We start from the raw sequence: 12913 nt of genomic DNA, 5'->3' as shown, positions 1-12913 counted from the left end.
CATTTTAATAAAATATATTTTGTTAAATGCAGATGGTCATGGGGAAATGTAATTCTTAATGTCTTTTTTCTAAGGAATCCCGAAATGAGAATTTTCACAGTGTCCAAATTAATGTTCCTTTTTTTTTTTTTTTTTTCTCTTCAAAACGTGACAATTTATCCTTTTCTGCCTTTTTTTCCCTATCTTTACTTCAACCTCTTCATTATTTTTTTCTACTCTATTGGCACCAAGGACAATGATACCCAGATTTTAGATTCACATTTCCTCCTGCCCCCACCTTTTTCATTCCATTCTTAACTTTTCAAACCTGGAACTTTTGCAGCTGAAGTAAAAGTGACAGTAAAGACAAAAAGTGAAGACATGCAGACAAGCGAGAGCTTTAAGATTCATTGTATTGTATTCAGTGGCAAAGAAAGGGCAGTAAGGGAAGAAAATAAATCTCAATTTTGAAAAGCTTTTTGTTTATAAATTGTCCTGAGAAAAGGCTCAATCTGAATACCTTTAGCTTTTACGTTGTAGAAAGTCTTTGACAGGGGAAATAATGCTGTAGGTGGTTTACCAGTCCATGTTAGCAGTATCACTTTGGATTGTAACTGAACTGTTTAACAGTGGCTAAAGCACTCTTCAGCAGAAAAAAAAGAAAAAGGAAAAAACACCACCTGCGTTCTCTGCCTAAAAATCAGCCAAGACATTTTCCCCCAACCTCCTATTATTTATCCAAAAGAAAACTTAGAACCAGTAAATACAATATGGAGAATTGGGCATTTTTATGAACCATCAAGGAAGAAGAGGAGGCTTCACAACTCAGATCACACCCCACACATGCCAGACTCCGCATGTGGCATCTATGTGTTGCACTTCTTTGTTCTATGAATGGGCCTTGTAAGCAGGTTTGTAATACTTCCCATTACTGTGTGGCATTGTCAAGATGTGCAATATCTCATGTAACTTTGTTACATCCCCATACTGCTTTAAAACGGTGTCGATCTATAATAAGACAAAAATACTCCTGTACCTTAAATAATACAGAACCTCACACATGCTATGATTTTAAAAGAAACCATATGTTCTGTATCGAATGGGTAGGAAAGGGAGTATATGACACAGCTCTCCTAAGTCCTACAAAAATCGAGTTTCCTATTTTGCAACTTAAAGCTGGCTTTCTGAAAAACTAGAGCACCAGAGACATCTGAAACTGGTGGAGTCAGCACCAAATCTGTATCTGAATTCCATACTCTGAGCACCGATAAAGAGAAAAAGGGTTTGCTGCCAATAGATACTTCTACTCTGCTCCCACAAAATGCTATTTTTTTTCCAATAAAACATTTGCACTAAATAAGTTCACAAATCCTGCTTCTTAGAGGCTCCGTGGATTTAAATGCATGAGCCCAGCACATTGTTCTTAAATTGTATTCCTGAACTTGTATTTATTGGATCAGAAAGAGCTAGAGATCAGTTGGTATGAAATCACAACACACATTAATGAAAGATGGTTTAGACAATAATGGTGGTAGAAACAGAAAAACAGCTTTAAATTCCTTTCGTTTATATATACATATCTGGTCTCTGATCTCATTTCTGCGTTATTTTTCTTAATACATAAAAGGTTACATTACAAGTGTTGCATGTCTCTGATCCAATTGCAGCAATTACCGATTTGCATATTTGGAAAGGGAAATGATTTCCAACATTATCAAACAGAAGAACTTTATGTCCATGCGCACAGGCACATGACAGCACTCTATTTGATGCTTTTAATGTACAACACAAATGACCAAAAAATGGCCTGTATTATGCCAGCCGTGCCGGGGGAAGAGATGTGTTCCATTAGTGATCTGCGGACTTCACAGGAACTAATTGTACTATGTTACACTTTTATCTTTAGCTTTCATGTCAGCTGCTTGTTTGAATTAAACAAGAAACACATTAAAAAAAAAAAAAAAAAAAAGAAATGCATTACAAAAATCTACTGGGCATACATTTAAAAATACTGACAAATGTCTATTTACATGAAAAGACAAGAAGGTTTCTAAAAGGTGAAGCCTGGCTAGTCAATGGCAGCACTATTTCATAGCCTGAACTTCAAGGCAGACTACAAAGATTACTAAATCAATTATCAGCATCTCTGTAGCAGCCCTAAAATGTTCAGTCTGGGCTTTTTTGTTGCAAATAAAGTACGCTGAATCCAAATTTGAGGATTTCTTTCTCTCTTTTGTTTGAAATAACCATTAAGAACAAATACAAAATTTCAGTGAAAGCTTATATTTCACCTCATGCCTGCCACTTTGAACTGCAGCAGTGAACAACGATGTACTTCTATAGAAGAGAGTTTTGGAGATTAGGTTTGCTTATGTTTAAAGTTTCTTAACAATTTTCTATTTGATACTCAGCTAAAACAGCAATTAGAAGTAGAATTTCTTATAGTCATGCTCATTTCTCCCAATTCTAGTACAAGTGGCAAAGAAGGCAAGATTTCTTTGCTTTATTTTGGAAAATTGTTAATTCACACTTTGACCCCATTCCTTCGTTTCATCCTACATAAAGCCAATTTTCTTCACCGCTGTATAGCTCTACCTAGTTAAGACCCTCTCTGCTGACAAGCCAAACAACAATTCTTGAAATCTAGCATTAACGTTGTACAACAAGATGACTAATGAAGGGGAGACACAGACAGCCACGATGCAACAAATTGGCAGAACAAAGGTAAATAAGAATTATATGCTCTTATGAAAGCAGATTTTTTCCTATCCACTTGAGAACATAATTAATTTACCTGAGGTTAGCCTCTCAAAGTTACTAATCAGCCACTAAGCATTACAATAGCAGTTCAAAATAATTCAGAAGATCCTTCACTGTCTAAAAGAACATCTTGAATTAAATCAGTGTGATGCTATTTTGCATGGAGCGAAATATCCCATGGTTAAAAATGACAAACCTTACAGAAAACTGAATCAGTGCACAAATTTTATAAATGCACTGAAACATTCATCAGAAGCATTTCATCTTTGTATTTATTATTTTCCACAAATCAGCCAATTTAGGCTTCTGTAGTCAACATAAATACAAGAGCTGATGAGTAGCTTAGAGCCAAACCCAGTAGATAAAGCAACGCTTATGATGTGCTGTTCCAACTATGTCCTACACCTTCCACTGTAAAAATAATTGACGGCTTGAGAGATTATGGCATGGAAGGTAAATGACTGCAAGTCAGGCAATAATTGAAAAGTTTTATGATGGATAATAAGTCTTTCACAATACGTCTCTTGGTTAAATCCAGCAGAGCTCAGCAGTGATTAATTACTACCATGATCCCTGTGAAGTTGAGCTTGGTATGAAGGGACATTAGGAGGGTCCCCAGCAGGATTTTGTTCCACCACATTTGGCAAGGACAGTGTGATTATCGTCACCTAGAGCTGGAGAAGCCTTAGAGGCAGAGCTGAATCAATCCAGAGCAGTGCAAAGGAGAGCTGCCTGTGACAGTGGCCACTTTGGCATTTCCCAAAGCCTGGGGAGCCCCAATACACCATATGTATTCTGTTATCTGCTAGGCATATTTACAGCCCACAGTGGCCCCACAGCCTCGATGGTAAGCTTCAAAGGGAGGAAGGGTTTGGTGCAAAGCCCTGCTCTCCTGATTGGTTTATTTGCTCTAATGCAGAACTCACCCTTCTGCTCACCTCTGGCTTAAACCTGACCGGCACCTTTCACAGGCAGCAATGTTATATCCCTCAAAGATATACAAGAAGAATACAAAGCTTGGATTAGCTGGATTCTATGAAACAAAACTGGAAGTCCTTTTATCAAGCTTTTTAGATAACAAAAAAAAAAAACAGACACCCTGGCAGTACCAGTCTCACAGTTTTAAGGCAATTAACTGCAATACAGATGTGCAGGCAGAACGGAGCAAGATGGAACAACTTCAAAATTACATCAGACTAACACAGACAAGTTGCCAGGTTGCTGATTTTTTCTTTTTTTTTTTTTTTTTAAGCTTAAATAGTCATAAACCATGGCCCATAGGCAACAGTAATTGGTGTACAGCTGGTCCACTGAACCTTATTAAATTAAAACATTAAAAACGTTCGGATTCATGGGGCTTTACAGAATATCCACAAGGAAGTTTGCAAGTTCACGGCAATCAGCTGGTGCTAAAGATTGGGAATTAGTGATTCAGTCTATTCTACATCAGTTTACATGGTTAGTATTAGTTGTTCACTAGGAATAGCCACAGCTGTCTGGTTTCAAGTCCAAATCTTTACAAAAGCTGTCTCTTTTGATGAAATAAGACCTAAACTTTTAGCAAGACCTTTATGCCAATGGAAACATAAAACCTACTGCACTGCTACCAGCATTATGGAGTATATTAGCTGAAATTTAAAGAACAGCCCCCAACCAACTAAAATGCAACAACGAAAATTCTGATTAGATTTTCCCCAGGCTCAACAACACAAAATGCTTCCTGGGAGGTCCTTATAAACACATCTGAGCGATTTCCCCAAAGGCTTGTAAAACTGCTGACATATATCCTGCCACGGCTCAGAGTGCTAAGACCTATTCAAACAGTTTCATGAGCAAAAAAGAACTAATCTGGATAGAGGGATCTTATTTGTGGTGCCCAGCGACCAAAATTATTTTACTAAGGCCTTCATTTAAAGTGATGGATGAGAAGTAGCGATTCTCTGTTCCAATTATCCAAAAGAGATTGGGAATGGCAGCTTAATACTAAGATAATGTATCCAATATGCAACCCACTCTATTTTCTCTCCCCATTGAAAATAAAAAGGCTAAGACACATGCATGCATAGAGGCAAACGTTCCCTCCCATGGACTCAGGTTTTATGGCCTGTCATGGGTAAAAGCAACTTCAATTTAATGAGGGAATTCCTTTTAAAGCTGTTAGCTATGCCTTGCTCTAACAAGTAATGACTCTGGTTGGTTTTTAAACCTGAACGTGCCTGGTGCTCTAAAAAGCTCAGTGGTCTCTGCACCAAAGCATTTATGGTCTAATTTAGTAGTTCGTGTTACTAAATACTGTATGAAACAGGTATTATCTAAGTGCACGAGGCATGCACGTATATCCTGAACCACACTGGGATGGATCTTTGACTGGGGTATATTCCCATATTGCAGTGGACAAGATCCCAAGCTTACTTCTTAGTCTAGTCCAGGGCCAAAGAAGCTGTTAAGGATGGATGCACAGCTTTTAAGGATGCAGTGATGACAGCAACATCCCCCTAGCACCAGCCATTGGGCTAGGCTACAGAAAGGAAACTTGTTTTAAGAGAAGGATGTGCTGTAATTTATTAAAAACCAAAGAGATATGGACAGGCCAGTGTGCAAGAGAAACAGAATGAGCTGTCCTGCAGTAAAACCTTATTCAAGAACTTGCTCATGGGTGGAGAGAAGAACTCATCTACCTTACAGTTCCCATTACCAGGCAATTCTGCTATGACACAGCGTTGTTTTTCTCTTTCCGAAGCTAATGTGGGAGCAGCGAGAAGGAGAATAATAAAGTTAACTCATAGGAAAAATATTGCTACCCTGCAGAGAAGACAAAAGAAGTCTTTGTTTCCTTTTGAGTTGGGAGAATCATTCAATATTGCAATCCTAACCACCATCCAGCGACGAGCGAACAGCCGGTGTGGGCTCTGGAGCACTGAGGTATAGCCGCCAGGCGAGACACATCACTTAGCAGCGGGGTGCTGTCTGCATCAATTCCCGTGTTTCAGAGGATTTAAAGACATCCCCAACCTAGAGATTAATGACAAGGGCTTGGAGAAACTCCTGAGTGCAGTCAGGTCCACATCTCGAACCGGCACGGCACAACCGCCCTGATCCCAGCTCCGTGAGCAGCAGGGCTTCTCGCCACCCAGTTTGTGAGCTGCTAAGACAGGTGTACAGGCACATCCAACATCTTCACCCCCCCAACACCAACCTCTTGGGCCAATGTCTTTGCCATTTCATTCACATTTGTGCCCTGGTTACCCTCCTAAATAAGGTGGTTTGCCAAATTCCCAAGCTCTAGTAATGCAATGGAAGATAACTCCATGCCAGGAATGGGTCTACTGCCTCACTCAACCTTTCAAAGGCTCCCTATCCACACTGCATGAAGGTCTGGGGAGGCATAAGGTTATGGAAAAGGAGGGAAAAATGGGGTAGAAGAAGGCTGTGAAGTGACTATAGGTGCTATCTATTTCTTTCTGGTGGCTGCGCTGCCCAGGACGACCACCACTCTCCCACTGTTGCTCCAGTTAGGTGCTCAGCATCAGCTGGGAATAAATTCAAGACCATAGAATGATAAAAAAAAGTGCTTCATAAATGGCACTTGATATTCTGTCTTGGCAAATTTCACCGGCATAAGCTCAGGTACTCACCCAGCTGCCTTCGTTTCTCAGCGAGAACATCAGGGAACGGAGCTGAGGTATCGAACCGAGGTCCCGGCTGCGACACTTGCTGCTCCAGGACACCAGGGACATCAGCGCACGACACTGGGTTCGAGCACAGAAGCCCCACTTTAGCCTGAGCAGAACCTCCTCTGCTAACACGGTTGGCATGCAGATCAACCCCAAAACCAGTGCGAAACTACGAATGTAAAAGCATCTCACGACGGAGAAAAAATGCGCGACATCAGGAACAATTCAGCAGCACGTACTACAGAGAACATGCACTACGCAACGCAAGAGGGCTCTCAGAGGTCCTGCAGGGATCCTAGGGTAGAGGCGGATAAATCCAGTTCATCATAAGTGCTTTTTGTCAGAGGGCAAAAGGAAACATGGGTAATAATGGAATAAGTGCTTGTCAGACCAGAATCCCAAGGGTGTACAAAGGATGTAACCCTTGTGTGCTAGCAAAGCTACTTGAGAATGACCTAATGGCAGACTGCTTGAAAACTAAACATTTATCTTGCATGCAAATGCTGGCCATTGATAGGGTCAGGAGTCATCCTCCATGTGGTGTTTTTGTCTCAAATTTCCCATGAATTTCTTTTAGTTATCTAAACAGGACTCTTAAGTTTCTTTTTTGGATCATGGCCTGAAGCATTAGGAATAAAAAAGAGGAATGCTTAAAAAAATAAAGGCTACGTCACTTTAGGCTCCAATCCCTTCATTAAGTTACTTCTGTGAAGTTCCCTTTTGTTGTATCGGATGCCGACATTTTACATTCAAGCCCTCTGAATTCAGTGTTTCAATTGTAGTACACACTCCTTGGCAGGAAAGTGCATGTTCTCTGCCTACACAGCAGGCACATTAAAAAAAAAAAAAAAAAAAAAAAAAAAAAAAAAAAAAAAGGAAAACCAAGATAAGCCTGTGACTGTTGAACAGTGCTGCACGATATTACTGATTTATTAACTTGGCTTAATCAATAAGGCTATCATCAAGGGCACATTTAGTTTGCACATAAATTTCACTTTCTAACAAGCACTTTTGTGTGCTCACTTTAGTTTCCATAATCTGATCCAGGTCTCAGGAAGCCTTCTTTAAGGGAGAACAGAGAATTCTTTTTCTAAAAAAAGGATCAAAGTATACTCAGTCGACTCTCAAACAAAAGGACAGTCAGTACTGTAGAAACAGCATGCTTACCTTTCACAGCAAAAAGAAAAATAAGCCTATACATCCAAATTTATCACTGCCTTAAGGTCATCAACATCAATTGAGCTATTAAATGTGGCTGAATTTGGCTCATAGCAATTTAAAAACCTCAACTTTCTTTGAGAGTCTTCCATCAGTAAGATGCTAATTTAATGCATAATTCAAAATCCACTGTCCTTTAACTCAGCATTTGTAAATAATTAAAAAAGAACTAAAAATCCTTTTACATTTATAAAGCTGCCCCCCCCCCGCCTTTCTGCTGCAATACAACAAAGACTTTCCAATCAAGAATTTATTTATTCTTTAAATCTGAAAGTAAAAGCCGTACAAAAGATGAGGAGAAACTGATTTACAAGATAAAACAATTAGCTCTGGGATATGTACATTAAGACTAATAAATTTCACATCATATTTTAAGGGAGTGGAGGAGGAATCCCAGATATATTAGGCTTTATTCAAATTATATTCAAATGTTCAATTAAAAGCATCTTATGAAGGTAAGTTATGCAGTCACTAAAATTAAGACGTGAAAAACAGGATTAGAGAGCTGCATCTCTCAAAGAGGATATACACTTTAATAATCCATCCCTTTTCCTACACACAAGATAACATCTGAAATCTGCCTATTCTTGTAATTGCTCTGATCTTGTTAAAAATTTGGGCTATGCAGGAGAAGCTCAAATGTATTTCATGGTGAAACTACTAAAATAATATCCTATATTTCTTTTAAATCCAAAATCACATATCTCAATGGTTCTTATTAAAATCTTTTTTTTTTTTTTTCCATGCAGACAGATGAAAATGCATTTTAAGACTCAAACAAGTCTGTGCAAAAACAGATCGAACCCATCAATCTCCCAGTTGGTTCTTAAAAGAAGCTAAACATTCAGAAAGCTGTTCTGACCAGACGTGACTGGCAGGTCTTTTTTGAGAATATGAGGTCTCAAGATGCAGCCCTACATACATTCAGACTCAGCTTTACTAACACCAGAAGTTCAGTGCAAGCTCAGGCAGTTGGGTGGTCATTTCATTTGATTTACATCAGAGCTCTAATTTTTTTTTTTTTTTTCTGGAAACATAGCCATCGTTTTCTCCAATTTTTCCAGTTTGTAGGTTTACATCAAAGCATTTGTGCTCTTTTTGTTTCCGTATCTCCACGCTACCAGTAGGAAGCTGCCCAGTTCTCCTGTTTTCCTTCAGCAGAACTGATTCGTAGACTAGCATGAATGCTTTGGCTGCCTCAGCCATCATCCTTCTAAAAGATTAATGGCAAACACATCACATACCAGGCTATAAATCTAGCAAATGGCTATTAGACATACTTTGCTGTCCACAGCCACACGATTTAAAGTAAAACAGATAATGGTATAGCTGTGGCTGGCATTACTAGTAGGCCTGCCAAAACTGTGCTACATTGACACCCATTTTTTCCAGGCACCTTGCTCTTGGTTTTGGGGTGTAAATCAGGCGATCCTTCAATATCACTATATTCGTAGCTACTTGTAATTCCAAATAGTCCATCATCTGAGGATAAACGGGTAAGATTAGATTCTACCTAAACTTCCTCTAACAACAAATAGTTTTACATTCCTTTGTTTTTTATTACTTCATGATGAAATTTTTCCAGGTGTCCAGTCTTGGCCATTGGACTCAATACAAAGAAGAAATCCAGCAAGGATGGGGACATTGGGCAAAGACTTTGTGCTTTTGAAAATCCTCTGTTATGTATCTTTTAAACAAAATTTACATTAGCGAAAGCTTACAAACTCCTACTCTCTAAGCTCCCAGGAAGCTAAACCACCTCTAAAAATAATCTCCCATTTGCTCACGAAACTTCAGGGTTACAGGGCGGAAGAGAAGGGTTATCGTGAGCCCTAAATAACGCAGGTTGGTTCTGTAAGCCAGGCAGGGAAGCTAAAATTAAATAACCTTCGGTAGGGATACCTCACCTGTCACACCAAGTCATGATCTGATCTACCTAATTCTCCTCCTCCACCGTTGCAGGTCATGGTCCCGCAGAAGCTACTATTTCTGCTAGGATGGGTGCAGGGCAGACACTGCCCTCGTGACCCTTCTGAATGAACTGCCAAGAGACCAACATGGGGTCTTTGAGGATAATACCTGTTAAGAGGTGGCATGTCCCCTGATGAACTTGCTGTGGCTTTCAGGAAAGGTAAAGGGAGTTTTAGCTCTTCTTTGTGCAACTATTGCCTTCAGGAGTCAAACAGAGCCTTGGCTTGCTATAACATAGCTTCAATTAGAAGACAAAGCTATAGATATCTAACAGTGCTGATCAAAATGGCCAGCTTTGGTCACAAGTATCACACAGAATGAGAGAAGAGCAGGACCAAACATCTACTTTAAAATAAAATAAAATAAAATAATAATAATAAAAAAAAGAATAATTTCCTTTCCATGCAACATATAGAAATAAAAATCATCTTTATTGCAAATCCAGAATCTCCTTTCCTACCCACATATTCCACCACAGTTTGTGGAGTAACCATTAGCTTCAGGCCTGGGCTTCAGACAAGTGCACTGACTGGGCACCAGACTATCCAGACATTATTAAAACAAAACCCAGATCCTTATCTTGTTTTTATATTTATTGGTGATTCTGTGCCAAATCCAAATGTGGATCATATGCTGAATTGATTCATATCAAATCATTACGAAAGTTGAGTCACTAAGAAAGACCCTACACCCAATACCTACCCTACCCAACACCCCTGCCTCAGAAAGGGTCACAGAGCTCTGAGATCCTCCGAGTGGAAATATAAACAGTAAAATAAACAGATGTATACATTTATTTACATGCTTCTTTCTAAATAGAAGCTTCCTTCTAAAGGATGTCCTAACTCCATGTACTGGGGAAGAAAAACAAGAGATAAAAGCTGACAAGACTAACAGAGGATCTGCTTTTCTAATGCTGCATGTGATTAATTATGTGATTTATTTTCAATGACTGGTTCAATCAATCCTGATCAAATTAACAAAGACAATGATCAGAAATACCAGAGAAAACACAATACAAATGATTTGGTTCCAGGGGCTCCAATCAAATGAAACAGGATTAAATTAACCAGTGATCGGATTAAGTAGGAGTTGCTGTATAAAGTCAGAAATGTATCAGTACTTCAGGCCATTTGCTGTCTCTAGGGTTGCCATTTCCAGTGGCCTAGAGCTCTCAACAAACTTTAAACAAAACTGTTTTCCCTACGTATCACAAGGGTATTGTGGAAATTAGTATTACCCATATTATTATGACTATTATTATTATTATTATTGTTATTATTTCATAATACCACTGTGTCTCGGGCCCTGCGAGAGTAATGACCCTCTAAAGAAAAATCACACCCATACACAGCCTCAGGCAGCCAGCAATCTGCACGTGAAGGAGTTTGCAGTCTGTGCATGACACTGAGATCAAAAGGTGACAGAATATCAGGATACAATGAAAAAGACAGAAAAACCCATTTAATTCTACAATGTTAGGAAAGCACAAAGATGAAAAAGCTACTGTTCAACAAGGAACATTAATGAAAGTTGCCGATGATACAGCTGGAAACGTAGTTCCTACCCATAAATGCAAGTATCATGTGAAAAATACTTCCTTTTGCTGAGCACCTAAGCCACAACCAACTAGAGTCTTAGAGCACTGAACAGAGGTGTACCTTAAAATGCCTTGAGCTCACCCTGGTCCAGCTGGACCCGTTAATAGACACCTGCAAAGGGACTTCGTGTCCCAAACTAGATAAAGGAAGGGCTGGGAACATCTGAAGCCAGCCCATTTGGAAGCAAATAGGAGAACGTAAACGATGAGAAACCAAACTAAATTCCTGCCCCTTTTCTCATTAAGCGAATCCCTTCAAAGATAAACTTTAGGGATGTGAAGAGGTCCATAAGGACTCTTATTAAAGCCACTTCAGGACATTAACAAGCAGTTCCTGTTTGTGAATCCCAGCCCCATGTGCTACGGTGGGATGAGAAGGGACACCCAACTAGTGGTCTTGCTGTTCTCATGGCAATGTTCCTCAGTAACACAAGACAGAAGAAAGTTCCACAGCAAACAAAAAAAAGCTTTCCAAAAAAAAGTGTGTAACCTGAACAAAAGAGGAAGCATATGTAAAGAGGTCAGTCCCAAATCAACTGTCCTGCCCACCCGTGTCTCCTACACAAGCATTTAGGAGCCATATGGGAAGACTCCTTCCCTCTCCCTTGGCATGGTACCACCTCAATTTATAGGCACACATTGCCCAGTAACTGTAAGCAGACAGCATGTTCATCCTGCAGCTGGGTGTCTGTAACCTGACAGGATTCTGTCACTTGTCATCACGTTGGGACTTCTCACTCATGCAGAGAGCAGACCAAGCTAAGCATTTTGGCAAGCGACAGCTGACCTGTGGGGTGTGGGTTGGTCTCTGTCCAGAACGAAACCACTGGAGACACCAGGCTGACTTCTGATGGTCAGCAAGCTTGGGGTTCACCCATGGGATCTGGTTTGCCTGGCCACAGCCACGCGTCCCATGCTTGCAGCTTGCCGTTTGCACTGCAGATGTTAATAGTGAAGGACTGGCCTTGTGGGACTGAACGTTTGACCAGCTCCTTTGCCTACTGAGAAATACTTGAGAAAGTATTTAGAGAAATATTCTCCCCTCTCTTCCCACAACTTAACACTTAACGTTTTATCTTTTTTTTTTTTTTTTTTTCAACTATCGCAGTGAGTACATTTTAAAGCATCAGCTCCTTCTAAACAAAAGACATCTCACATTAAGATTAAGAATGCATTATTTTTTTCTTTTCTGTCCCCCTCCTCCTGCTCTCTTAAAGAGTATCTCATTTGTATGTGCAGGTTTTTTCTCATGCTCTGCCTTGCTACATTTTTTTCAGTCTCATTGCATTTTTTTTTTTTCATGAGTATTCTCAGTTTCATTTTCTTCCTTTATTTTCCCCATGTCTCTATCTCTCTCCTCACCCTTTCTATCACACTCTTTCCTAAGTGGAATGAGAACCCAATTATACTCCTGTTAGAACTGAACTTTCAAATCCATCATGTGCTAGTGGGCTCAAAATTAGGCAAATAAATTCCCTCAACCCTACAAATTAAATTGAGTCTTTGCATATGTTCTTTTAAGAGCACAAAGATGTCAAGTATTCACCCAGCTGTCACAAAATATGATGAGCAGGCACTTTGTATTCATATAGATTTTCTAAATCGTTTGTCAGATTTAACAGAAATGCTAATGGATCCAAAAGTAAATTCTAATCTATCCTAAATATCTGGTTATTATTTGTGTTATTGTAGGACTCAGAATTGTCAGCTG

General features: G+C 39.5%; 1 protein-coding gene across 10 annotated transcripts in view; it reads right to left on the bottom strand.

Annotated features, from left to right (window-relative positions):
- Window positions 1-12913, bottom strand: part of KLHL29 (kelch like family member 29) — a 390690-nt gene that overhangs the window by 139055 nt on the left and 238722 nt on the right. For 8 of the 10 annotated variants that reach the window (XM_084515322.1, XM_084515325.1, XM_084515328.1 and 5 more), the window contains one exon: window positions 6375-6488. The exons of 1 other annotated variant lie outside the window; for it this stretch is intronic. In XM_084515322.1, the coding sequence (XP_084371448.1) occupies window positions 6375-6488 (114 nt within the window). Of the gene's footprint in view, window positions 1-6374; window positions 6489-7436; window positions 7464-12913 lie in introns of those variants that run through there. One more of the 10 variants, XM_084515329.1, reaches the window with a different exon arrangement.

This window comes from Aythya ferina (assembly GCF_964211825.1).
Source record: "Aythya ferina genome assembly, chromosome: 3".
NCBI lineage: Eukaryota > Metazoa > Chordata > Aves > Anseriformes > Anatidae > Aythya > Aythya ferina.
This window is presented reverse-complemented; position numbering and strand designations above follow the sequence as displayed.